The sequence below is a fragment of the Cervus elaphus genome, chromosome 19 (assembly GCF_910594005.1).
Source record: "Cervus elaphus chromosome 19, mCerEla1.1, whole genome shotgun sequence".
Taxonomy (NCBI): Eukaryota; Metazoa; Chordata; class Mammalia; order Artiodactyla; family Cervidae; genus Cervus; species Cervus elaphus.
In genome coordinates this window covers 38,142,665-38,170,663 of record NC_057833.1, presented here as the reverse complement: position 1 = coordinate 38,170,663, position 27,999 = coordinate 38,142,665, and the positions used below count along the sequence as shown (strand labels likewise).

Below are 27,999 nucleotides of genomic sequence, written 5' to 3'. Positions count from 1 at the left end.
ATTCTGCCCCTCTCTGTGCAACCTTAGGCTAATCTGAGGCTCAGCAGAGCCTTGGGGGTCTCCATTCCTTTATCTGTCCTACAGAGGGCTTGACTGAGATGGTCCCTGAGGTCTCCTCTGGCTGTGACATTCTGAGTCTATGAATAGCAAGGACATGGGACAGGTGCGAGCTGATCGCCACGTGGGAAGCTCACACCTGTCTCTCTCCAGCGTTTCCGCCCCTTGCTTCCAGCACCATTCAGGGTCCAGTTGCCAATTGTGAAGCTGTTCAAGGACAGTCGTCCTTCTGCGTGGGGCTCCTTCCAGCTCGAAGCTGGCCTCCCTTCCTCTCTCTGCAAGTCACTCTCCCATAGGCTCCTGGGGTTTGCAGGCCACTAATTCATTTCTCCCTCTTTGCTTTTAGATTAAAATTACTCACAAGAACCAAGCGCCTATGATGATGGGGCCCCCTCAGAAGAGCAGCTTCTTTTCGCTGAGGAGGAAGAGCCGTTCAAAGGACTAGACACTGTGCCCAACGCCAGTTCAACCAAGAGAGAAGACAAGAAACTGAAACACACGCACACATCCACATGCACACACACAGACACCAAACTCTTCTCCAGCCAATGGAAGCCAAGCCACCCTTCAGGAAGAAAGCTTCATCCATTCTGTTTCAACCGTGGATGCATCCCCACAGAGCCAGTGCCGGCGGGACATTTTGAATGGACTTGGGATTCTCCAGGGTGTGGCTGGCTCGTGCAGCAAGCTTCACTTTCCCAGAAGGCCCTGAGTGGGACTTTCTGAGACTGAAGGAGAAACCCCCCTTTTTTTCCACCAGCCCTGCAAGTTTCCTCACAGCCGCTTGCAAGGAGCAGGCTGCAGGTTTCCTGCCTATGCTGAGGTCGGATGTGGCCAAGAAAAAGAGCCCGTGTTCCAGAAAACTCACACAAAGGTCCCTCTGTGCGGAGACAGGACGGCCTCGGACTCTCAGAGCGCAGCCCTTGGCAGGGCTTGGCACCTGCACGCTGGTCTCTCACTTGTCCTTCAGGCTTCTCCCTGAACTAGCTGAGGAGGCAGAAAGGCTGTGGAAAGCTGTGTTTCCCTTCTTGGTTCTGCATATTGTCAGTGGGCACTAGTGGTTCTCCCGAAGCCTTCTGCTGGCTGTGTGCTTGTTTAGAGCCGGCTCCAAGAGCCCGCAGAGCTGCGTGCACAGCACACCTTAGATGTGGTATTTATTTTCTTAGTTCTGTGAACACCTGGGAGGGAAAGCAGAGAACCTGGGATTTATTTTTTAAATCGGTGTCATAATATTGTGTAAAAAGGGAAGAGGAAAAAAAAAAAAAAACACCCCCAGCTTCTTTCTTTTTCAAGCCAAAGCGTGTTTCCTGTTTGAGTTCCAAGGCCTGGTGGCAGACTATTCCTGAAGGCAAAGATGGGAGGGAAGGGCCTTTCACTGAGGAGACCAGGAGACAAGCCTTCAGGCGTTTCCCTCCTGCCTCTTTGCACTTGCCACTCCCAAAGCACGACCTGAAGACCCTTCTGCAGGTCTTTGGTGTGTGTATATATATGTAGCATATATATATTTATATATATATTTATTTACTGATGGATTTTTCCTAATTGAAAAAAAAAATGCAGTATAAGAATTGAAAGTGGGAAAGAAAAAGAAATGCTTGTTTCTGCCATTTCATTGTCAAGACACATTTCTCCCTGGTGGTCATAGGATTCAAGGGAAATTGAAGTATCTCCTTATAAAGAGACTGAGAATTTCTCTTCTCAAAACAACTATGAAAGCTATGGGGGTCAGGATTTACTTTCTCATTTGTCAAATAAGGAAACTGAGTCCTGGAAAAGTTAAGAAACTTGTCCGTGGTATCTTGGCTAAAATGGTTTGGGACTCGGTGCCACTAAAAAGATACTTAGTAGAGAAAAGAACCTACACATCTTGGAATAGGGTCATTTCTGGTCACTGAGAAGTGATTCCATTTAGATCCAGGTTGCCAGGGAGGAATCAACACGTGGTACACATGTGGATGGGACAAGCCCATGTGAGAAAATGAGGGCCTCCCCCATGCTTGCTGGAGACTCTCTCAAGTCTGAGCTGGTCAGCGTGTGCATGCATGCTCAGTCGTGTCAGACTCTTTATGACCCCACGGACTGTAGCCCACCAGGGTCCTCTGTCCATGGGATTTTCCAGGCCAGAATTCTGGAGTGGGTTGCCATGCCCTCCTCTAGGAGATCTTCCTGACCCAGGGATCAAACCCACATCTCCCGCACCTCCTGCATTGGCAGGCAGATTCTTTACTGCTTAACCACTGGGGAAGCCCTGACCTGGTCAGTAGACAGATTAAACTCTCCACGTGTCACGTCATCATAGTCCCTAAATCTGGAAACACTCCTGGCTGCAGGGATGACCTCAGCATAGAGGCACAAGGAGGACAAAGGCACCTTCAGCCAGGAACTGCCAGCCAGTGACCAGAGGGGTCTCTGCAGAGCTCAGAGGGTGTCATTCCACTGGCACCAGCATCACTGCCTTCCCCAAGGGCAAGCCTGAGGAGAGCTTCGTTGGTAGAAAGAAATGTTCACCTTGTCCCCTATCCCCTCTGAGATTTCTAAAAACCAAACCTGGAGCCACTTGGCATCACCCCACTAAACTCCCTCTCATCTCCTCGCACTGGGTCAGGAACTTTGTGCAAGGAAGGGAAAGTTAAGATTATATGTACAAACTGTTCGTAACTCTGAAGGAAGCATCATCTAGGACCGCCTCAGATAAGAGATCTAGAACCATCTTGTTCAACCTAACAGCACGGAACACCAGACAAAGGGAAACCCCTGAAGATTGTCCTGAATGATGGGCTCCTTGGGATGGGACCAACAAGCTCCAGAATGACAGCGGGTGCTCTCTTGGAAGCAACTTGCTTCTGAAATGAAGGCAGGTTCAGTTTGGAGGTCACTGATTGTAAGACATTTATAGAAGTTATTACATGTGCTTCAGCCCCAGCACCCCAAGATTGAGGCTGTTGAGATGCTGCACTGTTGTCAACAGATGAGACTGATCTTCAGAGATTCACCCATCAGACACTGGCCCTGCCTGCCCACTCGGGTGCACAGGACTGGCAATGTTGCTTGAGAGACACGTCCCACGTCCTCCTTAAAACCACAGAGTATAACAAATGTTGGTGGAATTGTACTTTCAATTTTGTAACCTAAGTCTAGTGATGTTGTTTAATCTGACTTTGCAACTCATCTTTTAACTAGTGGGACTGTGGTTTCCAACTGTGGAGTACCTCATCATAGTGCTCTTCACAGCAACCCCTGAGGTTGACAGAGAAGGTATTATTAACCCCATCTAAATAATGAGGAAAACAAGACTTCATATAACTTAGTGACTTCTCAAAATTAGGCAGTCAGGGGGAAATCCTCCCTTATTCCTCATCTTATCTGATTCTGACCATGCACAGACATGTTCTCCACCTGCCCCCACACACTTCTATCCCTCTGGCAATAAAAATGAAACAGGAAATCTTCAATACATTCTGTGTCTCTGGACTAATGGATGAGGTGTTGCATCTCATTATAACTTGGTCTTTGTAGATTTCCTCCAGTGAGTTGAAAATGGAGATAGATTTGGTAGAACGATTATATTTCAGGTCAGAGACCAGCTCCTCTCAAGAGAGTTCTTTCCACAGATGGAAAAGATATGTTGAAATTGCCAAATAAATTAGGAAATACTTGGCAGAATCTGGAAGAGCCTCCAGACTGGCGTTACATAACATGCATATACATTATACATATGCACATTATATAAGGTGACATAGTACTTAATGTGCTGTATATATTATGTAAATTACATATTTGTGAGTAATCACGATAAATATAGAGACCCACTAATCACTTTTTACACATACCCAGTGACAGATTAGGAAGTTGCCTTGCCAGAGAGTCTTAAAACTTACTCTCTCCTGCTGCTTTGGTTCCAACTCCTGCCAAAAATAATTGCATCAACTTTTCCCATCTCTAGCCCCCTCTTCTCTTGGCCAAAACCCTTAGTTACCTCCTGTCCTAGCTAGGCTGCATCTTCCATGGAACACTACCATGACTGGGATCCATAAAAATAGATTCTGGGGATGGGATGGGTCTAGACCCCCAGATCCCCTGTGTCGATGTTCCCAGGTAGGTGGATGCCTAGTGCTGATATTAAAGGGAGAGGTGAGGAGAGAGAGGAAGAATCTACCAACCATCCAAGGAAGGAAACCGTGTTCCTTGGCCACCAGTTCCAGGATCTGACCATCAATCAGGAAGTTATTTCCAAAGTCTAGTCTAAGTTTCTGCAGCACATCTGAAACCATAATTTCCTAAAATGTGTTTCACACAATACTGGTATCTATGCTTCACACACAAACAGTTCTGTGATCAAGTACTAGATCCCCTTCTAGAAGAAAGAAGGGGATTTATTTGTCAACATCTGTAAGTTAGAAACTTGCCCTAACCCCACCATTTCTTCTTTTTGTTCTCTGGGGATATGGGAACATGTAAGTTACCATCCTCTGCAATATTCCATAAAGTACTTTTCCAGGACAAGGAGTCTCTACTCTTAAGACACTCTAGTTTCTTCTGTGATTGTTTAACTACTTTTATTGTTCCCATCTGCATGTCTTCAAGCAAGAATCAAGGTTCTGGCCTCTTTGTTTCCTGAATGGAGAAGGGATTGGGGAAAAATTAAGGGAAAAACATGATAAAGGTCAGACATTGTTGGTCCAGAGGAGTGAAGGAGGTCTGAAGAACACAGTTGTGGGAAGAGTCAATGTTTATTCAATTTAATGACCACTTTTGAAGCTAGCTGGCAAAACATGCAAAGAGCTGTTTGGTCAGAAATTGAACCACCACCTGTTCTTATAGAAAGAACCTTGACCTAGTTGGGGAGGAACAAGTAGCGATTGATCTACCTTGTTGAAAAGCTATTGAAACTATTGTTATAGGCATCAATGTTAAATCAATAGGTCTGTTACTTTCTTTTGAGGAGCAAACCTCAGTGTCCATCCTTTTCTGAAAGAGTGAAAAACGACTCCCAGAGAGATTTCTGGATCAGTGGGTACTGACCAATTAGACCACACTTGTACATGGTGAGACTGACCAAAATTGCTGGGGCCTTCAAGGGCAACTAGTGGTGGTGGTGATCTTTCCTCAGCAGTTCTGTGTTAAAGGAAAGAGTTACAATGTTACGCCCAAAAGAGAGCTTGCATTTCTGTTGGTGTTCCTATTAGCAGTTTGGAAATCTCTTAGTCATGAATACCAGACCTGCATCCAACTTGGAATAAATAGCAAGAAAAAAAAAACTATCCCATCTCAAATACCAATCCAGTTTTGCATAAAACAGGTGAATAGAATTGTGTAGAATTTCACATGAGACCATGGTTTTTAGCTCACTTTAATGTTCCACCATACTCAAATACATCTTTTAACTTTCTACTATAGGGAGAAAACAGGAAAGGGAATTCTCATTTATGGCTTGCTTGATGAAAGTGGAACTGTTAGTCACTCAGTCGTGTCTGACTCTTTGCAACCCTATGGACTATAGCCTGTCAGGCTCTTCTATCCATGGAATTCTCCAGGCAAGAATACTGGAGTGGGTAGCCATTCCCTTCTCCAGGGGATCTTCACAACCCAGGGATTGAACCTGAGTCTCTTGCATTGCAGACAGATTTCTTTTACCATCTGAGTCACCAGGGAAGAGGCACTATGTCAAGGCCTTTTCATGTGCTATCCTATTTAATCCTCAGAACAGCCCATGATCTGGGCATTTTGCTCCTTTCACAAATAAAGGAGTTAGTACATAGAAAGATAAAGTACCTTGTTCAAGGTCAAACAGATACAAGTGGTAGAGCAAAGGCTTGACATGAGTCTGACTTATATCAACGTTCATGCTTTTTCTACTGTGTTTTAGTGTCTTTAACCTTTTTATCTATTTCCAGCTCTACCATCGTCCTGGGTGAGATTACACAGATAGTTGATGCTCTATCTGGTCAACCTCTGTATGGCCATCTGCTCGTATTTCTACTGAAGAGCTTCTAGCACTTGCTCATATTGAAACTCAGCAGCCTCTGTGGGCAAATAGAATCCAAAGCCTCACCCTTGCAATCAAACTGGCAGCCATCCCTTAATCCTCAGTGTTTCAAATTCCAGCTGAATGAGAATTGTTTCCCAACGCCCGCCTAATAGATTTTTCTATTCAGTGCTGAATGAGAGAGCAGCAAGCGGCTTTCTCAGACTCAAATGCTATGGTCAGCAGTGACTGGCCTGCACAGGGAAGGAGAGCTAGGGTTGTGGAAGGGAGCCTCCAGCAAGAAGGCTCTGCATGTGATCATCATTAGTGATAGGCGTGGGCTGGGCCATCTGTGTTCCACAGAAGAACAGAATGGCAGACTGCCTTTCAGATGCCAAAAGATGCTATCTAATGGCAAGATCCAGGGAGCTCAAAAAGCAGAGAGGCATTTTCCTCCTGGGCATCTCTGTGGGAAACCAGGGACACACAGAAAACCAAGGGGTTTTGGAAACTAGCAGCTTAACTTGTGGGGCATTTTGCCCTTGCTACCACTTCACCCTTCATGTCCATGGTGCAAGACAAGGAGACTCTCAGTCTCATCTGCTAAGTAAACTCCCTTACATGGATCCCAAGCTGAACCAATTATCCTGGAATCTGTAGATGCAATGGCAGATGCATTATAGCAAGGCACCAGGATTTGGAATTAAGCCTCCAAGTCTCCCAGGGGTCAGGAAACACTACAGGTAGAAGAGAACATTTAATTGGATGCTCAATGAAGATTCTAGGGGAATAATCAGAAAATTTGGAAGACTTGTCTAAATGGGTCAAATTAAAAAATGCAGTTTGGAAGCAAAGAGGATAACAACTAACCCTATATCAAGCACGCAACAGGTAATAAGCAAATATTTACTAAATGAATGAATATTCAAAGTGGTATCTGTCCTTCTACCCTGGAATGGGTAGGGGAGGAGGGATGGGGGTAGAGGGGATGAAAGCTTCTTAACTAACAACTCGGGAACTTGAAACCACAGGATGTAGAGGGAGCTCATGGGGGCCTTTAACTACTCAGACATCTGTTGAGTGATGGATACAGCTAAATATGGATCATCAAAGGGCTTTCTAGGTCACATGGAGGGCAGCTTCATGATTCAGAAATATAAAATTCAACTTGGACAAAAAGAACTGTTTGCAATCTATTTCTTAGAGATCAGGTCTGAACTGACAAAACCAAAGGGACAGTGCAGAAGTGGAATTACTACAGAGTAAGAGATCAGCATAATAAGATAGAGACTCATGAGATGAAAAGAGAATTCATAGGATAGAGAAGAGATGGATTTTTAGCAGGTTTATTTGGGCAAGGGAGATGAGCCTGGACAAAATGGAAGAAAGGGTTCCCTTCTAAAAATGTAAGAAAGAACTGAGAAATTAAAAAAGCTTAACATTGAGTTCATGGTAAAACAGAAATATCTAGGCATTGACATCTATTAAATAACAACGACCATTAATTGTCCAGTCCAAAGCCTATAGCTTTTGTGACCACTTTCAAACTTCACGAGAACCTTTTGAGGTGAGGGCTATATGGTTCCCCACTTCTAGTTCCCCAGATTCCAGAAAGTCTGCCTTTGCTGTTGAGGGACTAAACAACAGTACTTTCAAAGTCATGAACTTTATAATTTTTGTCTTTTTTTTTTTTTAATGTATATTATGGGAGTGGGTCTGGTAAGATCTTTCTATTGTTTGTTCTAATCTTGTTAATTTAAGATTGTGGGAGTGGGTCTGAAAAAAGTATATAAGGCCTTGGAAAGACTAGCTATTGGGGCATTCATTCTCTGTTCCTCCTTCTGATGTCTATGTCAGAAGCTTTCTCTGTCCCTTTTCTTACTTTAATAAAACTCTGCTACACACACACACACACACACACACACACAAACTGGTACCAGTTGGCTACCAGAAAATGGCATGACGTGACCTGCAAGAAAAAAATTTTTCTGGTGAATATTTCTTCTCTCCCCCACAACACTGAGGTAAAAAGATTGAGAACTAGACAAACGAGGAGACTGAGAAACAGCAAATCCCATGAGGCAGATCTGGGATTCAGGTCTGTCAGGATCTGCCTTTCAGAGTCCATGTTCGTGGCTGCAGTGCCCTGGCTGAGGCCACTGAGCTTCAAGCATGGTGACAGGGATTTACTATTCCCAAACCCACCCGTGTGCATGGTCGCTTCTGTCTCAAACTTGAAATCCAAGTCCCTCCCCTTCCACAGAGCTGGAGTGGGAAACAGCCTTCAGCATTGGCTTGGGTGCAATGGCACGCTTGGAAGAGCAGGTCTGGACTCAGCAAGTCCATGCATGCTTTGCCCACCTCCTTTCCTAGGCCCTTGCTCCGAGGCACGAGGGGAACCTCCTCAAACACCACTCAGAGAGCAGAGCGCCAACGTGAACACCTGGTGAAGAACTCAGCCAGATCAGAGTACTCGGCAGGATATTAAAGATCATATTAAAAAAACACACTGAGAAACCACATCAAAGGTCCAGTGAAATGAGGTTAGTTAGTCAAACATCAAAATTCAGTACCTGATACCTAAAGGTGGGATGGAGACTTGAAGTGTCCTTTTAAAAATGTGTTGAGTGAATCATAATTTGGAGTAAAAAGACTGCTTCTAGAATAATGCAAAAAAAATTTCCTTTCCAAAAAAAATTATTTTTAAAATGGAATCTTTGCAAGAATTACAAGTGAGGGGTAATAAAAATGGTAATTTCTTTTTATGTTAGATAATACAAAAAAAAAGAATTTATAAATGTCACAATCTAAGTGGCAATCCAGAAAAAGATTCCAGAGAGTCTGCCTTTGCTGTTGAGGTACTAAACAACAGTACTTTCAAAAGTCATGAACTTTATATTTTTTGTATTTTTTTTTTTAAGAAAACTGGTGCCAGTTGGTTACCAGAAAATGGCATGACCTTCAAGAAAAAAATTTTCCTGTTGAATATTTCCTCTCTCCCCCACAACCTTGAGGTAAAAAGATTGAGAACTAGAGCCTTTAATTTAGAGAAACATCCATGCATGGAAGGCGTTAATGATAGAAGATGTTATTGTATTGCTGTATGGGGTTTGCTATCATCACACTGTACTACTACCAGGCATTAAGGTAATGATCATAAACTTAAGAGGATGAAGCAATTCCCACTCCCATGCCCCCCATTAGCCTCCTGAAGCTCCCACCCCTGTTATATATACTTCCTGAAATTAGAACATCCGGGAATAATTTCTTTCCATTATGACAATTTTCAACCATACACAAAACTAGAGCCATACATGTAACAAGAACCCATAGACCCATCATTTAGAGTCAACAGTTGTTATCATTTTGCCATATTTGCTTCATCTTTTTTCCCAATGGAATACTTTAAATAATAGGTGTCATGATGCCTCGCACCAAAATACTACACATACATCATGGTGGGGATTCCTTTAAGTGTTCAGGTTTGCGTGTATCATCCATGTCGCTGCAGGGAGATTTCAGGGTATTGTACATATGAGCTCAGTCATTTCTCAACTGACTGAATCCAGTTGCAAAAGTAGAAGTTAACCGGGGCATCATTTTGTCACTGATAGGAGAAAGTTTGGGGGTGGAAACCAAGGAAGATCTTAGCTGCATTCAAAGCATACCTGATTGATCTGGAAAGAGGAAAAGAGGAAGGTAAACACATTAATTAAATTCTCAAAAGACACTAAATTGGGGAATATTAAAGTATTAATGATGTCAGAGAAAATGCAAAGCACTTGGAGGACTTGGAAATTTACCTGAAGGATGTGTATTCTTATTTTTGAAATAAATATTGTTTAAAACATTAGGAGTTACAGGAAGACCGGGCACAGCATTAGTTGGGACAAATACAACAGTGAAACATCATACCTGCAGATTCATTTGATCACATAAAAACCAATTCTAGTTTTTGCCCCACCACATGAAAAGGAGGAAGCTAGACTGAGGGAGGGGGCAGCTGCTGAGCTGTGCAGACAGGTCCTCCCCACCACACACACACTGGGGCAACCGACCTGGGGGCGTGTCAAGCCCTGAGAAACCATCTGGGAGGCCTAGTAGGCAGGGCAAGTTATCATTTTCAATGAGCAAAGGGTAAGGGGAGCAGGTAGCATTCCACATGCTCTGTGCTTGGCTGCTGGTATCAGGATGGACTGACTGTAGATATTGAGGACAAGAGGGTGGGCAATATGGTAGGCTGGCTTGCTCTCAGAAGTGACTCTGCCCAACAGAAGGGAAGATGATAGAGTGAGTGACAGCAGGTTCCTGAATACTCCATCCATCAATGAATGAAATGAGTTTGTTATTCAAGAACAGCCTAGGTGCAGCAACACTTGAAAAGCAAGCCCTGATTGTCACCAAGGTGCAATTCCCAGCCTGTGACCAGTGGACCTGAGCACCCATCCGACTTCCCCACACATCAGGAGGAAGTACTCTTATCCACAGACCCAGCGCACTCCTGCAGACCTCTCACTTATTAAACATCCTAGCCTGTCACCCCATGCCCCAACACCATGGGGCTCATAAGACCACCACCTTCTCCTTTCCTGACATAGCTGCCATGAGAAATGAGAGTCAGTGTTGACTAAGATGGGAATGAAAACTGTTTGCATCATCCTGCTAGTGGGAGCATGTTTTCTTCTCAGAGCACCCCCTCTTTAGAAGAACGCCATCTCTCCCTCCTCCAGCCTAACCCCGGCACCCTAAAGCCCAGGAACCAGTGATGGACGTGAAAACATATGAGCTCCCTAGGGCTTAAAGAAGAATTCTTGGCAGACCTTCCTGCAGACAATGGTGGGCTGTGTTTGCTCACCCGTGCTGCCTCCTCTGGGCAGCATGACTTTCCTTTCCTCTGTTTTCTCTGAACCAGAGACCTGGCTATACTGCTGTTCATGAGTGGTTTTGGTAGCAGGAAGGAGGAAGCACAGCATCACCTCCTATATCCCAGGGATCAAAATTGATATGGTTTCCTGTGTGGGGGGGAGAATAACAGAGAAAGTTCACTTGTAGCTGTTGAGCCTTCTTCATGGTGGCACTGCCCTTTGCTTGGCTCTTCCATGATCAGCCCATATTGCTTAGGATGTGGACAGAGGAGCAAGGAAAGAAATAAAATGGGATCAATGGGAGGGGAGTTTGGGGGAGAATGGATACGTGTGTATATGTATGGCTGAGTCCCTACGCTGTTCACCTGTAACTATCACATTGCTAATCAGCTATACTCCAATAGAAAATAGTTTAAAAAACCAAACAAACAGGATCAGAGGACAGGACTTCATGGTGACTCTGAAGAAGCCAATTCAAATGTTCCTTCTGAGATGCTGGTGAGGATGGGAATTCTATTTTCCCCCAAAAGGGAAGAAAAGTAGGGGATTTTATGGAGATCTGTCAGATGTTCTCAGAAGCAGGTTATCTGCAGGAAATTGATCCTGCCTCCACTTGACTTGGGAAGAACTCCCATCCTTGCCCAGACCCTGTTTTCTTGAGGTAGGAAAGAAACTTTGGGGAACTTTGGTTGGGCTGGGAGCCCAACCTCCATATCCAGCAGATGTTTCACATGGCTCCCAAGAGGAGGGCAAAAGATATTAGGTCAGAGCTTGGTTTTTCTGCTGCCATCAAGGAAAAGAAAGGAGGGGGGAGGACCCTTGGCAGTAATGGGTTCCACTCCAGACCTGGGCAGCTGGAGGCAATGCCGGAGAAGACTGGGGTCTCAGCCTGCCTCCTGCTGACCCAAGGGCACCTCCTCCCCACGCAGCATCACTGGGAACAAGCACTCCTTGCCTTCTGCTCAGCACTGCGGTGCTCCTCTCATGGGCCAATGCCCTGTCCTGTCCTGACACCAGTTCATAGGAAGGACTTGGGCAAGTCATGTTATATCTCAGGCTTTCCACCTGTGAAATGGGGCTGGAGAGGATGGTGAATGCCTTTATTCTGTACTCAAAGTATTTTGTGATTAACCAATGTCTATTTGCTAAGCATGTACCTTAACTTCTTAACATGTTGCAATGCAGTAATCTTACTTTTTCTCATATTCTGCTTGTCTCAACCTCCACCCACCCCCAGAGCCTGTTGCTTCTGCTTTTTCTTCTTCCTTTTAGCCTCATGATGTTTCTCTTCATTTTTCCCATGATTCTATTTTTAGTGTTTTTACATAAAATCAGAGGATCAGAGGGATTATAAGGGGATATCTCCCTACTTGGTTATCTCCAGGCAAGTCTGTGCTCAAAAGATCAGAGGACATAGTCCAGAGCCCTGTCTCAGGATGCATTCCAACGTCTCAGCTTCTCCCATCAAGAACTTGTCCTCAGTCTCACTTATACACAATGCTACGCTCCTTTTTCTCTTTACCTCTTGAGTCACTTCTCAGCCTAAAGCACCTTTCTGAGTACAGAACTGTTGGGACATTTAGCACAAAATGACATTGTTCAACATCCCAGAACATAAAGATATTAGTTTCAGTGTAAAAACAACAGAATCAGGAACAAAGAGGAACTAGAGACCATGACAGTTAAGAGGGTTTGACTTCTATCAACAAAAACAGAACAAATACGTATAACCCTCTGGAGTCACAATTTGATATACTGCAATTTGATATACACAATTTGATATACAGTTGATATCTCAACTGATCTGAAAATTTCATTGAACAGGGAGTTCTGGAATCCTAGGCCCCTCCTGTTGGAAAGCGCTTCCTTAGAAGTCATCAAGTGAGTTGGTCACCTGCATGGCGAAATGTTTGCGCTCTGTTGATGGTAGTTGAACAATGGATGGTGGTCATTCAGCCTTAGTTCCTGTGTCACCATATATAGAAATCCTCTCCAGAGCCATTTTCGCAGGCCCTCGGGGAGGGAGCAGGCCAGGTCTACACTTGAACAAGGCCCCATGCTCCAGAATGTGCCCCTATTGATCCATGTGAACCTGCCAAGGTGGCTTATGGTCTTGATAGACGCAGGGTGGTCTAGTGATCAGGTCATCTTTCAAAGAGGCAGATTTCAAAACCTGCGGCATCTTTTCTCTTTCTTCCCCAGATGACAAGAGCCAGGAGACCCAACTAAAGAGAAGAGGGCCTGACAACAAGTTGCCAACCTCGCCTACAGGACAGCTGCCCTCTCCCATAGAAGGGGAAGAAGCGTCCTCAGTGCTCGGGAGAGATCCCAGAGGAAGGACTGTTGGTGGAAGTAACTGTAACTCCAAGAAACCACCTGTTAAGGATGGTTCTTTTAAGGATGGATGCTTTACTCTTTTTGCAGAAAACAAGACCCCTCTCTCTTAGAAAAATCTGGCAAATGTTCCATCAAGGCTGCTGAGGAAGGGAGCCATGCCCTGTCCCATGATGGTGTGAAGAAAGAAGCTCTGCTTGGGAAACAAGAGCAACCCGGGGAGGCCTTGTGGCCTTGGACATGTCCCTTAGCCTTTTGGGAGTCCTCGAGTAAACTCGGGAGTTGGTGATGGACAGGGAGGCCTGGCGTGCTGCAGTCCATGGGGTCGCAAAGACTCGGACACGACTGAGTGACTGAACTGAACTGAACTTTCTCCGTCTATCACACAAGGGGGCTCTGAAGACCTTCCCACTTTACCAATCTTGCCTTCACCTGGGACAAACGTTGCTTTGCTTATTCTCGTGGGTCTTCCACAAGCCCAAATTTCCCCCCTGCCCTGCCAACCTCAGAGGGCTACTCTTAGCCTCTCAGCCAAGAATCTACCTTCCTTCCTTTTGGAGGATTGATAGTGCTCAGAAATCAGCTGATTTGGGGGGCCAACATGAAAAAAAAAAAACTCTACAAGGCAATTCTTTGATAATCCCTCCACCTGTACACACATTCACACACACACACACACACACACACACACACAGATACACATACTCAAACCCTGAAGTGTAAACATTTTCCCTTCTTTGTACCAAATCTCTTTTACCTTTTCTAATTGCCAGTGTGTTAGGAGGGAATTCAATCCCACCAACAAAAAGCACTGCTTCCTCTTATGGAACTTAGCCAAACCTCTGTGTTTGGGGGTAACCCTGGGCTCAGGGTGAATGAAGCTGAATGTTCTAACACCCCTCAACTGCAGCCCCTCAATGCAGACTCTACCAGTGTAGACTGAGGCAGCAAGCAGCTAGGCAGTGCCAGTGCCCAGATCCCTCCCACCTGGCCCATCCACCTCCACTACCTCCTCCACCCATAGATACGATGTTCGGTCATGGCGGCTGCCTGCTCCAGCCTGCCTGTCTGCCAGCCCAGAGTGCCGTGGACTTGTTCTGCAGTGTACCGTCTGTATGTGTGTCTGACTCTGTGGTTTACTGTAAATAAAAATGACAGCTGGCTGGCCTCTGACCTCCTGGTAGGTTTTTTCCATGCCATGCCTTGAGAAACCAGGATTGTCTGGTCAGTGAAGAGCACTGGAGATGTGCATGGTTCTCTAGACTATTCTGCAGCCTCTCCACAGTTACCCACTGCCAGGAGAGGTGGGTACCACTGAAATGCCAGGAAACAGGAAGAATGGAAACTCTAGGTGCCACTTTCCTGATACTGAAGGAGGGGGAGAGGAAGCCAAAAATTCTGTTAAATAAGCACCCGTTAGATGTTTTATGTAAACAATCTCACTGACATCTGAAGAGTCCCTTATGAATTGGTTAGCATTTTGTAGATGAGGAAACAAAGGCAGAGAAAAAGGAATGAGCTTGCTCAATAATTAACACATAAGTATCCTAGTTCTGTCTCTTGCGTACCCCCAGCTTCATGTTCTCTTCTCTAGTGTTTCTCCAAGTATGGTCCATGGACGGCTTACATCAAAAACATTCTCCTGAAGCATCATCTCTGATACTGGGACCCTGAGATCTGATATTTATAACCTGGGATCATTTGTCTGTTTGTTTGAGAAATATTTTTATTGAAGTGAAATTTGCATAACATAAAATGAACCATTTTAAGTGTTTTTTTTTGGTGGAATTTGGTATAATGACAATGTTGTACAACCACCACCTCTAGTTCCAATGTGTTTTCATCATATAACCTTGGGACTATGATAGATCCTTGTGCCTCTGAAAGCTTGAGAACCACCGTACCACACCTGCTAGAGAGCAGGGTCACTCTAGGAGGAGACTGAAGAGCATCCTTAGACAGAAGAGTCCTAGAGAGAAAGCTGGTCTGCACTGGCAGGGTGAAAGGAAGTGAGGCCATGGACTTCACATCAGGGTAGGCTGCCCTTCACCCCAAGAACAAAATCTTCAGCTGGGCTCTAGGTGGAGGCAGTCCTGAGCCACAGGTGTCCAAGGTTGCACTGGGGTGGGGCTGGGCAAGGAGGTGGGGGTCCAACACAGGAGCCTCCGGGCCGGGCCCTGCCGTGGAGCAGCAGCCTCAGAGGGTGGGGCCCCGGGTACTGGGCCACTGCTGGCGGGCTCCTGTGGCCTTCTCAGCCCCACCTCGCGGCCCAGCCCAGCTTGACTGGCCACTCCCTGGTATTTAAAAAGCCGCCGGTGTCTACTCTCCAGGCTCTTTCTGTCCCAACTGACGACCAGGTTCCAACAGCCCCAGAACTCACTCCTGGAACGCTCAGTCTTCTCCACGTCCCTGCCATCATCCTCAGGTCTGGGCAAGGACTCTGACCTCAGGGAACCTTCCCAAAATGGTACTCACTCCTACCCATTCCATCCCCCATCCACCTGGATCTGCCGAGTTCTATTTTGTGCCTCTGAGTCTAGGTAGAGGTTTCTGAAATGTTGGTTGGGATGTTTGAGGTGGGGCCACTGAGACAGATGTGTAATTGCTACTTGGGGGCAGAAGAAAGTTCTGGAAATAGCTCAGCTGCCCACTAGACTTTGGGGAGATTTAGCTATCACCCTCCCAGCTGAAACACTAACTATGCATGAAAAATATTTTCCTCAAGAAAATGGCTTTTCTAGAGGCAAGAATTCAAGAAAACCCCTCTGGTACAGAATTTGAAGTCACAAAATCAGCAAAACACTGAAATTATGAATATGGAAAGTTGTTTATAATACTGAACTCTTATGGTAGAGTTTTCGTGAATCTCTGTAGCTAACAAAAGAATTGGGTAAACAAAGAAAATGTTGGTCCTTTCAAGAACAAAGGCTTTTAGCAATTGTGTTTGTGTTTTCAACAATAGCAAAGAATGAGCCATTTGCTGTAACATTTACAAGATTTTCTAACACAGGGGACCATGTTCCTACTGCTCCCACCATGTAACAGGTTACTGTGTGCCCTGAAAAGTAACAAAACTGCCTTTGTTTTTAAATGTTCTTCCCTCCCACTTTCCATTAACCCAAACTGTCACTTATTACAGACATATTTCTGAATCTAAAATCCTAAAGCCATCATAGTGGTAGAAAAAGTCAGAAAGCAGGGCTTCCCTGGTGGCTCAGTGCTAAAGAATCTGTCTGCCCTTCCAGGAGACACAGGTTTGATCCCTGGTCCAGGAAGATCCCACATGCAACAGAGCAACGTGCATCACTACTATTGAGTCTGTGCTCTAGAGCCAGGGAGCTGCAATTATTGAGCTCACATGCCATCACTACTGAAGCCCACACACCCTAGAGCCTGTGCTCCACAACAAGAGAAGCCACTGCAACGAGAAGCCCAAGCACCACTAGAGAGTATCCCCTGCTCACCCCAACCAGAGAAAATCCCTCACAGCAACAAAGACCCAGCACAGCCAAAAATAAATAAAATTGTAAAAAGTCAGAAAGCAGCAAAAAGTGGTGATAGAAGCAGCTAGGAAAGATCAGTGAGATCAGATGGATGTGGTCACAGTCTCAGCATCAGAGGACTCTCAGAGAACACTTAGCCTACCTTCCAGTCAGAGCTGGACTCCCCAGGACCACACCTCTCTGTATGCGGCCACATCAGCTTGAGGACTTCTGCTGATGCGCGGCCCACCACCTTCCCAGGAAGAGTGGTTTTCTGAGCCTTAGGCACTTTTTGCACCCATATCTGCCTGCCATTCACTCCCGTTGGTGGGCCCTGAGTTGGTCACTATAAACACAAAATAAATCTCTCCTCCCTTCTGCAGGACAGCTTTCAGATGTTTGGAAACATCTGTCCTAATTTTTTTTCCCCATCCAAACTAAACATTCTCTAAATCCTTAAATCATCCCTTATATGGGTCAGACCCTTAGATAGGGATCCTTATATAGGATCATGACTCTCAGACCCTAATCTATTCTTGTAGCTTTCTCTGGAATGACAGCAGTTTGTCCACGTCCCTCCTAAACTGTGGTTCCCAGAACTGAGCACAGCACAGGATCAGGTGGACAAGTACAGAGCCGCATCCTTGCTCTGAATGCCACGCTAGCTTTCTTTGGCACCTGTGCCAGCCTGCTAATTCATCTTACTCTCACAGCCAACCTCTCCTAGCCTCTAATGCGTGCTAATAATGACCACTGGTGCGGTGCTTCACAGATCACAAAGTCCTTTCAGAAACACGGTCTCTTTTGCTCTTCACTACAAGCCAGTGAAGTTGATTAAAGATGAAGAAACTAAGGTTTTTCCGAAGCCACACGGCCAGGCTCAAGTCAAATTCATGCTCCTCCAAACACACCCATGTTGTCTTTTCACTTGAACCTCAGTTCGTCGAACCTCTGTTAAGCCCAAGAAAGTCTCCCTGACATCATCTGTTAGTGTCTATTCAAAATCATCTTTTCTGTTCCATTTTGTCTTGTTAATTTCTTCCCACCTTCACCCTATCTCCATCTTTTGACTCCCATTTCTACTGCCCCTCAGCTTAAAAGGAGACGAAAGGCAGCAGAAAACGACAAAGTGCCAGAGAGAGCCTTTGGGAGGGAAGAGCTGGAAGAAAGCCTCTCAGAAGAATGGGCAATGTGAGCTGGCATATGTGTTTTCCACAGGGGGCTTGGGGGAATGTGTTCCACGTCCCATTCACCTTGGCTGATTCTGATACCAAGGCAAGCCACCCAGCCTATCAGAGTCTCACTTTGAGGGGTGGGCATCTCAGTGAGACTAGTCCATTTCCAAGACTGTTCTCAGTTCTGTGAATCTAATAGGTAGAAAAGTTGTGTCTGACTCTTTGCAACCCCATGGACTATAGCCCACCAGGCTCCTCTGTCCATGGGATTTCCCAGGCAAGAATACTAGAGTGGGTTGCCATTTCCTTCTCCAGGGGATCTTCCTGACCCAGGAATTGAACCCAAGTCTCCTGTTTGGCAGGTGAAGCCCAAGTTGAAAAGACTTTATTGTTAATTCAACAGTTCTTTTATTTCAACTCAGTGAAGATATTGAACATCAGATATTGCACATGAATTTCTTTTGCTAAAATAAAGAAAAGCAAATATGGCTAGGGGTTATGGCAATAAGCAATGTTTATTTCACCTGATTTCCAGGCCAGGGTTTTGTAGGGGGAGGAGGAAGAAAGGATTACAACACCTACCTCTCAAGAAGTAGGACCCCAAGACTAAGGAATCCTCAAGGAGGCTAAACAAGAGGCTCTGCAATGGTCACCTGACACCCTCTTCACAGGGGACTGAGGGCCCCACAAAGAACAACCCTTCCACTGTGACCACTTAGATGATGTGGGAAAGGAAACCCTTACTAGTTAAGCAACTCTTGTGTGCCTTCCTGGGGCAGGCACGTGATAAATATTCCTAGATTGTTGCCTTAAGATAGGAAACATCATCCCATGTCTTCATTCTTCCAGAGTAGAGCTGTTCAATAGAATTATAATGTAAGCCACATATGTAAGTTTAAATTTCCTAGTAGGCACACAAAAGGAGTAAAAAGGAACAGGTGAAATTAACTTTAATCAAATATTTAAGTCAGCATATTTCAAATGCTATAATTTCAACCTGTACTCATATAAAACTGAGCTACTTAACATTATTTTTTCATGCTAAGTCTTCAAAAGCCAATATTTAATTTACATCAACAACTAGCCTGGGCTCAGTGGCTACCATAGCAGACAGAGAAGCTCCCATAGTATCTGGTGCTTCCCCATCACAGCACTTCTCAAACTACACCGCAACTCCCTGCTTCATGGTCTGCACGATCCACCAGACTGGAGTTCTGGGAGGCCAAGGACGGTGCAGTTCACTGATACGTTCCCAGCTCAGTGCTCGGCATGAATAAAATAGGTCCTTGATGAATATTGGCCAAGAAAGCAAGGAAGAGAGGAATTCAAGCTGTCATACCCAGTCAGTACAGGGAAGAGTTTGGGTTTGAAACTACGTCCATCTGACGATAAAATATACCATCCCCTCACTATATCATGCTACCTCCTAAACTTCAGGAAGTGTTATGAAAACAGCATGGTCTTTAATGCCAAACAGAATTGCATTCAAGCTTCAGCGAGGAGACCAGTAATGGGGAACTCACTACAGAGGTTATCAGAGCAATTTTGTGTTATACCCTACTTCTCTTAGCCCTAATTTCCTTACCTGCTAAATAAGATGATAATATTTACCTCTCAGAAAACTGTGAAGAGGACATGTATCTTGCAAACATTAGACTTTCTATCAATGTTAGTTTCTTTTCCTTGTCTGATTAAACAGAAATAAAACATTCTTATCTGGCCAAGGTTTAATCACGCAGCAGCTTTGACCCTATCTAGAGAGGGGAAAGTAATGAAAAGCAAACCAAAATTTGAGAAAGGGAGCCAGCTCCTACCATCTGCCTCCTTGTTTGTTCTTTAAAGAGCGCCACAAAATGCAGATCCAGCCAGGGCAGCCCTGACTTGTGAGAATGCTGGAGAGCCCCATGTTCTGCTGGCAAGTAGCTTACACACAGCATGTCCTTCCGACCTTCGCCTCAGGAACTCTAGCATTTGCCCAGTGGAATCCACCTTCACCACCCTGAGACCTCAGGAGGCTGGAAACTAAGAAACACATGTGATACAGCAGCACAGGTAGAGAAGGGGGCCCAGTCAACTCCGAGAGAGTCGGTCAGGAGGCCTGACTTCTTGCTGGGTCTGACCCTCAGGGAAAGAAAAAGCTCCTTTTACGCAAGGTCCTGGCAGGAACCTAGGAAGAGGGACAGCTGGTGAATGCCAAACGGCCTTTGTCTTGATCAGAAAACACTTACCAAAGTTAAACACTCCATCCTAGCTTAGCTCCTACCACCCACCCTCCCCTTGTATGTGCCCCCTGCCCCATCCACCCAGATTTGTCCTACCCGCATGCCTTTCTGGCACAGCTCGCTGCCTGCTGGGCCCCCTCCTCCCATCTGCACTTGCCTGTAGGCCTTCGCCCTCCCAATCCTACAACCACCCTCCACAGGGAACACCGTGTGCGTGTGTGCGCACACATACACACACACACACACACACACACACACACCCCATCTTTTTTCTACCCATCCTCCTTTGCCTAAGTCTTCCCTACCTCATTTCCACCACCACCATGATCAATACACACACACTCACTGTGCCGCTATCACACACACACCACCTCCACTACCACACTCACACCCACATTTACCCCCACCACTTAATATGTTTACTCCTGTTAACATGCACACACTCAAGGTTGCAAAGAGTCGGACCCGACTGAGCAACTGAACAATACCCCACACATAGAGGCACATACACATCACAACTGACTGTACCACACACCTTCTGCTAGTCCCCCCACCCTTACACACACACACACAGAATAACGACCCACTTCGGAATGTTTGATCTCCCCAGTTCTGAAGACTTAAGAGTCATTCATACTCAAACACCTCTTATCTCCCCTACTTGACTATGAACCCTTGAGGACAGGATCTGTTTCTCTGTTTATTTCTGTAACCTGCACAGTACTTGGTTCATGGCTGAGACTCAGTGATTATTTCTGAATGAATCAGTGAATCAATGTGGGTCTCTCCGGCCTAAGTGAGCAGATAGGGGGGAACCACCGTGTAGGCCCTGGGGGCCAGGGGTTCTGTTTTTGGTGGCCGGTCCTGCCTGATCCTGTTCTGCTGCCTCAGTTTCATTCCAAAGGAAATATTTGCTCTGGGAACACATAAAATGTGAATATGTTCTAATCTGTTGCAAAGATACACAGAGCCTTCAGTCTGACACTTAGCTTTCTGAGGGCACTTCAAAGAACTGTGAAAATAAAATGTCCAGGCAGGGAGCAGGAAAAGTGTAACTCTTTCCTCCCCAGAGAGAAGACAAGATGAAGCCAGGGTGATCAACTCCCCTTGGAACAGCTCTCAATGAAACCTCTGGGGGAGGGGGGGTATCGGCATCCTAGATGTGACCAGTGATCAAGATTTTCTTTTCTATCATTCTACAGATTCAGAAGAGCCTGTGATCTGAAACCACACCAACATGCTCACACCAGAAACCTCTACTTGATGTCCCTGGTGAGCTAATGGAGAAATCTACCTCCCAGGAATGTGTGGGAGTTAACCCAAACTCTCTCCAGCTCTCCGTCTGCTGGAACTATCCTTCTGCCCACCCAAGCATCACATGCCCTGTGTCTGTGTACCTATATTTTAGCGAAGATGCAGCACAGTTGGAAACATCAGAAAAATAAAAAATTCCTCCTGGCAGAAAATTCGAAAGAGATCTTTGTAGTTTGTTTGTTTCCTACTAAGGAATTCTTAGAAGTTCAGAAGCTTCCATAATAAGCTGTCATAGGATACAGTTGTTTCCGAATATGGCCTCAGGTTTGATTGCAGGGTTTTAAAGTGTCTGACCGAGGAATGCAATGTTTCAGCGTTCTCTTAGCCAGCCCTGTCCCTATTATAGGCGGGGAGGTGGGGGTGGGGAAGCACAGTGTTGAACCATCAGTTATGGAAACCTAGTGTGTGCAAATTAAACCATTTATTAAACACCTGAAGAGAGATCATTTAAGATCCCTGCAGTGGACTCTGAAAATATAACCCAGGATGCCCCCTTCACTTCCATGTCTTGTAAGTGTGAATCTTCTCGATTGGGCTATCCTGGGGACAGGCATATCTACTTAGAATTCTGGGCTGATCACACCTCAGCCACTCCTTAGGGCACAACTCAGCCACCATTTCCTTCCCCTTACTGGGTGTTCAAATCCTCTCAACAAACTGCAGGTGAGCCTTAATGGTGTCCTCATCCACCTCATTTTGTAAGTGGGGAATCTGAGGTTCAGAGAGGCCAAGCAACTTGTCTGAGATAGCCCAGCTCAAGTCAGAAGTCCAATTTGCTGACTTTAAAGCTCCTTCCCAGGGGACCACTTCACCAAGGGAGCCAGTCTGCACAAAAGCCAAGGTCTGCCTATGCCTACCAGTTGTTTTTCAAAGCAACTGTTATTCTCTACTCATTAAATTCTCTATCTTTTAATATCTGTAATGCAATTTAAAAGTTACACAATAATAACCTGATCAATTCAAACCGAATTTCAAAAATTCAGACTTTTTGAAAATCTCTATATTTCTTTTGAAAACGGTCTTTTACATTCCCCCATTACAAAGTGATGTGTTGACAACACCCCAGTGCTCTGAGTCTTTTGCCTCTCCCAGGAGCCAGATGGATGCCTCTGACGCAGTCCTCCCTCTGCCTGACAGCTGTCATTCACAATGAAAGGGAGCCTTTGACCCTCATCTGAAATAAGCAACCAAATCTAGCCAGATCTCCAACAGTCATATCTACACTAATGCACACACACACACTGTTCATGGTAGTGCTGTATTTAACTTCAAAAAACTGGAAACAGCCTAATATCCAACAGTAGGGAATTAAGTAAATGTTATAGCCGTAAAAAGGTATACTAGACAAACCTTAAAAATGGAATTCATGGAGAGTGTTTAATACTCTGGGGGACATGTCTATGATCTAATGCTAGGCAAATGAAAAGTTATGTTTAAAAAATATCTCTAATATACAAAACAGACCTCCCCCCCCAAAAAAAAGACAGGGAAGAAATATGTTTAAATGTCAACAGTATTCATTTATAGAATTATGGGTGCCTGTTCATTTTTGGTTTTTGTATTTTCCTAATTGTACACTATTGGAGAGGGAAATGGCAACCCACTCCACTGTTCTTGCCTGGAGAATCCCATGGACAGGGGAGCCTGGAGGGCTATAGTCTATGGGTCATGACGAGTCAGACATGACTGAAGTGACTTAGCACGCACGCATGCAATTGCACACTATGCATATATAATGATTTTATAATCTGAAATGTTTTAAAAATTTTAAGAAGTCTGATTTTAAAAATTAAAAACTTGGGGGAAACTGCAAAAATGTATTGAATATCTGAAAATTCAGATTGGAATTAGGCCATAAATTTTAAAAAATTTTTGAGTATCACGATAGATATGAATGCTTGCCTGTTAAAAAGAACAACTTCTACTTCCGATCCTACTCCCTTACAAGTAATAATGTACCAAGTCTTTTAAAATAACAAATGTAACAACATGCAGTTTTCTGTTACTTGTCAACCATGGTCTTGGGTAGAAAATAGTTTGAACTGACCTCTACCATTCATGGTCAAGCCTGATGAAGGGCCCCTGGAAGAAATCCCTGGTGTGTGGGGGGTGGAAAGGAGGCAGGGGGCAAGTAAGCAAGCGCCTCCTCCCCAGCCTGGTGTGAGCTTAGTCACTTAGTCACTGAAAGAATTTAGACCGGTTCTCCCTCCTCTCTGCCAACCAGCAGAGGCAGAAAGCAGCAGCAGCAGCAGGACATGCTGGGTTGACACCAATCATTCCAAGGCTCTCGGAACACTAGCAGCCCATAGACAGCCTTCCCCATCCTGCCTGTGGACTCCGTCCTGTTTATTTGCACTTCGGGGTGATCTGACCTAGGATGAGAAGGCACCTAACAGATGCTTTGCTGACCTTATCTTTTCATCTGGAAGCCCCACAGTTTTTCTCTTACCTCTCTGCTCTGAGGCACTTCAAGCCATCCTTCACCCATTTTGATTGATCTTCTGCAGCTCTTTCCACTTGTCCCTCCCTTACTCCAGAACTTCCCTTGGTTCCCTCTTGCTCAAGGAATCAGATCCAGACTCCTCAGATCTCCAAGACACAATCCCTACCCAACCCTCTCCAAAGTCATCTTCCTTTGACCTCCACCTCCCCCACCTACCCTACCACCCACCCCAGCATCCAGCCCAGCCCTTCCATCTGGCAGGCTGCACATCAGTGGCCATCCAAAGTCCCATCCAGCGGAAAGAAATGTTCCTTTACTAAAATAGAATAATGGAGTCTTGTCCAAACTGTGCTCAAAGATACAATTTTCCCCAATGTTAAGTTTTCTCCCATCAACTTCTGTTAAACCTTTGGCACCAGCAGCTCTGCCTAGCGCTAGTGAGAGCCTACAGATGGCAAAATGAAAAAACAAGTCCCTGGTGAAAATTCACGGAAAAGCCTCAGGAACAGCCCCTCACGTGTCTTTAACAGCTTGTTTATTTCACAGACATGTGCTCATGCCTGTGGTTTTATATGTACACGTAAAATAAATTTCCATTTTCTGCTAATAAAATTGTCATTGGTTCATGTGGCAGAATTATGTATCACATACTTTTGTGATGGTCTTTTTTTTTTTCAATCTTCATGGTCTGCTAAGAAAATTATGTTTGCTGTGAGCCAGGACACTGGGTGACTTTACAAACTACTGCTTCAAACACACGATGTCCCTTTTCCAACATATCACACACAAACACATTTGTGCCTTTGTCATGCTATGATCTTTGAACCCCTTTGCATTCTGCAAGGTCCCGTTCAAACAGCACAGCCTTCGTGAAGGCTTTCTGCCCTGTCCTAAGATCCAACAGAACTCCTTTAGTTCCTCTAGAAATCTATGAAGAAGAAACACTAGACATCAGAGAAAAGTAGTTAAGAAAACACTAAGTGAAATCTGCAAAAGAGGAAATAATACACTGAGAAGTAAAATGTTGGGAACTCTTTAATTTATTGAGGTCGTTGGGTAGGGGGGCAGATACTAAAAGCATCAGTAATGGTCACAAAAGGTTAGCACGTAGTGCCTGCATTCATACAGAGAAGAGGGGAGGGAGAAGATGTAGTACGTTTTCACTCTATGCCAGACATTGTTAGGTGCTTTTTGAAAATTTATCTCTCCTCAGAAATCTTAAGGTTTGCATGATCCTCTCTATTCTACAAATGATAGGACTGTGTCTCAGCAAGGTTGAGGTTTCTCAAAGTCACCCACTTAGCAAGTGGCAGAGCCATGAGGGACACCCAGGTCCACTACCCAGACCTACTAGGCACTGGATATTCACTCATGCTCTCACTGAACAATCCGACAGCTCTGTGAGTCAGGAGTTGTGATTCCTGTTTTTCCAAGGAGACTAGAGTACAGAGAATTGAAATAGTCTGATGACAGTCACGTAGTTATGATGGTGACCAGGGTTCTTGGCCTTTCCTAATCAACAGAAATTAACTAGTGGTCAGACACGGAAAAGAAAATGGCAACCCACTCCAGTATGTTTGCCTGGGGAATCCCATGGACAGAATCACTGGTGGGCTACAGTCCATGGGGTTCCAAAGAGTCGGACACAACTGAGCAACTAATATTACTACTACTAGAGGTCAGACAAGAAATTCAGACAAGGCTTGACTGGGACTCCTGCTGCAGCAGAGGAGGAGCAAAAACAAGTAGCAGGTTCCCTTGCTCGCTCCCTAACAGGGGCAAGCTGTTTCCTTACATGGGGTGAGGGTAGGGGTGGATTCAGGGGTCAGGCCAGAGGTGTGGCCTGGGTGTCTTGCCCACCCCTTTGGTGACACTGAGTGCAGGGGGCATGCACAGCGCTCTGCTTTTTTGCTCCTGTTTTTGCTCCCAGCTCTTCAGAAGTGGCAGGTTGGGGGGGGTGGGCTGGTCTTTGTATCTTGCTGTCCAAAATTTGCCCCAACCGCACATGCATGCAATTATGTTTAGTCCCTATCGTTTCCTTGTATGTTGTCGCTGTAGAAGATATTTGTCCAAGTGCAAGCATGGCAGCTAAACATCCCAGGTCCCAGCCCGTGTCAGTTAGCAGTGATGGAGGTGAGCTGGCAAATGGGCATTTAACTTCATGTCCACCCTTGATTCACCAGGCAGAGTACAGGTATAACTTAGTAACTGCAAGCGAAGGCAATGAATCTGGGAGGCAGGGGGAGGTAATTTAACCCACTGAAAATCTTTGAATAAATCAAAAACTGCTTCCAGACAGGAGTCTATAGAGCTATTACCATATGGATTACCTCGTTACCATTTACATTTGCAAGGTGTACACACAGTTGTAAATTAATGCTGCCCGCATTCCAGTCAGGATGCGTGGGTTAGAAAGGGTAAAACATGGATTCCGTAAGAAGAAATTACGTCTTGTCTTTGAAGGAAATTTAACATACGGGGACGAAGAGGAAAACCATATTTAGTTTTGATATTCTGCTGTGGCTGAGACTACCCTGTCGGGACAGGCCCTGAGGTCAGTTTCCAGTTCAAGATGAATATACCTAGGTGGGAAGGTCCAGATGAAACCCAGATAAATATCCAAAGCAATTAGGTTATGGAGAAAGGAGCAAGGAGAGTGGGGAAAGATTTCAAAGGCAGTTCAAGTCAAAGGATACATGAAATCCTCCCAACCAGGATGCTACCTGGTAAAGGCAATTCCTCAGTGGTCAGGCTGAAATGTTCGTCATTCTTGGCTGCCTAAAGAAGACAGACAAGGTGCCCTAGGGGTTTATCCCAGGAAGCTGGCCACACTGAGGCCTGAGGAGAAAAGGAATGTGGTTCTTCCAAGCTGTTCAAGATTGCCCGCCCAGTGGGCAAAGAGGCGCCTGTCAGGGAGCATCTGGGTTGAATAAGTTGATAAGGATGTCGATTCCCCTCCTTCTAAACAGGGTCTGGACTTCCAAAATACAAATGGGAGATTGGGGCATTCAGGAACATGATTTGCTCTGGGTTGCTAAGGGCCAAGATAAGGCTCCCACCACGCTCCATGCCACCCCAGATCTGGATAAAAGGAAACGCAGTGTCCCAGGGCCCAGGTGCTGCTGCTAAGAAAATGCAGCACCTCCCTCAGCCCACACCCTGAGCTGTCACAGAGCCCAGGTTATCCACTCCTCGTTCCTTGCCACCTAGTGGGCAGGTTGAAGCTGGCCACGCATGAAACAAATCCATGGAGAGAGGGTAACTCAGGCACCCCCTTTCTTGAGCACAGGGTTTTGCTCTGCAGTAGAGGTGGCTCAGTGGTAAAGAATCCAACCGCCAGCACTATTTACAATAGCTAGAACATGGAAGAAACCTCGTTGTCCATCACAGATGAATGGATAAAGAAGTTGTGGTACATATACACAACAGAGCATTACTCAGCCATAAAAAGGAACACATTCGAGTCAGTTTTAATGAGGTGGATGAACCTAGAGCCTATTATACCGAGTGAAGTAAGTCAGAAAGAGAAAAACAAATATCATATACTAACACATATATACAGAATATATGAAAGATGGTACCAAAGAATGTATTTGCAGGGCAGCAATGGAGAAAGACATAGAGAACAGACTTATGAACATGGGGAGAGGGGTAGAGAGTGTGAGATGTATGGAAAAAGTAACATGGAAACTTACATTACCATATATATAAAAGAGATAGCCAACAGGAATTTGTTGTATGTCTCAGGAAACTCAAACAGGGGCTCTATGTCAACCTACAGATGTGGAATATGGGAGGGAGATTCAAGAGGGGGGGGATATATGTATACCTGTGGCTGATTCATGTTGAGGTTTGACAGAAAACAATGAAATTCTGTAAAGCAATTATCCTTAATTAAAAAATTAATTAATTAAAAAAAGAATCCACCTGCCAATGCAGGAGCTGCAGTTTCAATTCCTGAGTTGGGAAGATCCCCTGGAGAAGGAAATGGCAACCCATTTGCCTAGAATATCGTATGGACAGAGGAGTGTGGCAGGCTACAGTCCATGGGGTCACAAAGAGTTGGACATGACTGAGCACACTTACACAAGAAGTCACTCGCACCTTCACATATTCATTCATTTTTAGTGACCTCCTGCTAA

The 27,999-nt window shown here is 45.1% G+C and overlaps 1 protein-coding gene across 3 annotated transcripts in view; it reads left to right on the top strand.

The window, feature by feature from the left end:
• Positions 1–3,511, top strand: part of DGKG (diacylglycerol kinase gamma) — a 218,151-nt gene extending 214,640 nt beyond the window's left edge. For all 3 annotated transcript variants that reach the window (XM_043874877.1, XM_043874876.1, XM_043874875.1), the window contains one exon: positions 404–3,511. In XM_043874877.1, the coding sequence (XP_043730812.1) occupies positions 404–502 (99 nt within the window). In that variant the 3' untranslated portion in view covers positions 503–3,511. The remainder of the gene's footprint in view (positions 1–403) is intronic.
• The last annotated feature ends 24,488 nt before the right edge of the window (positions 3,512–27,999 follow it).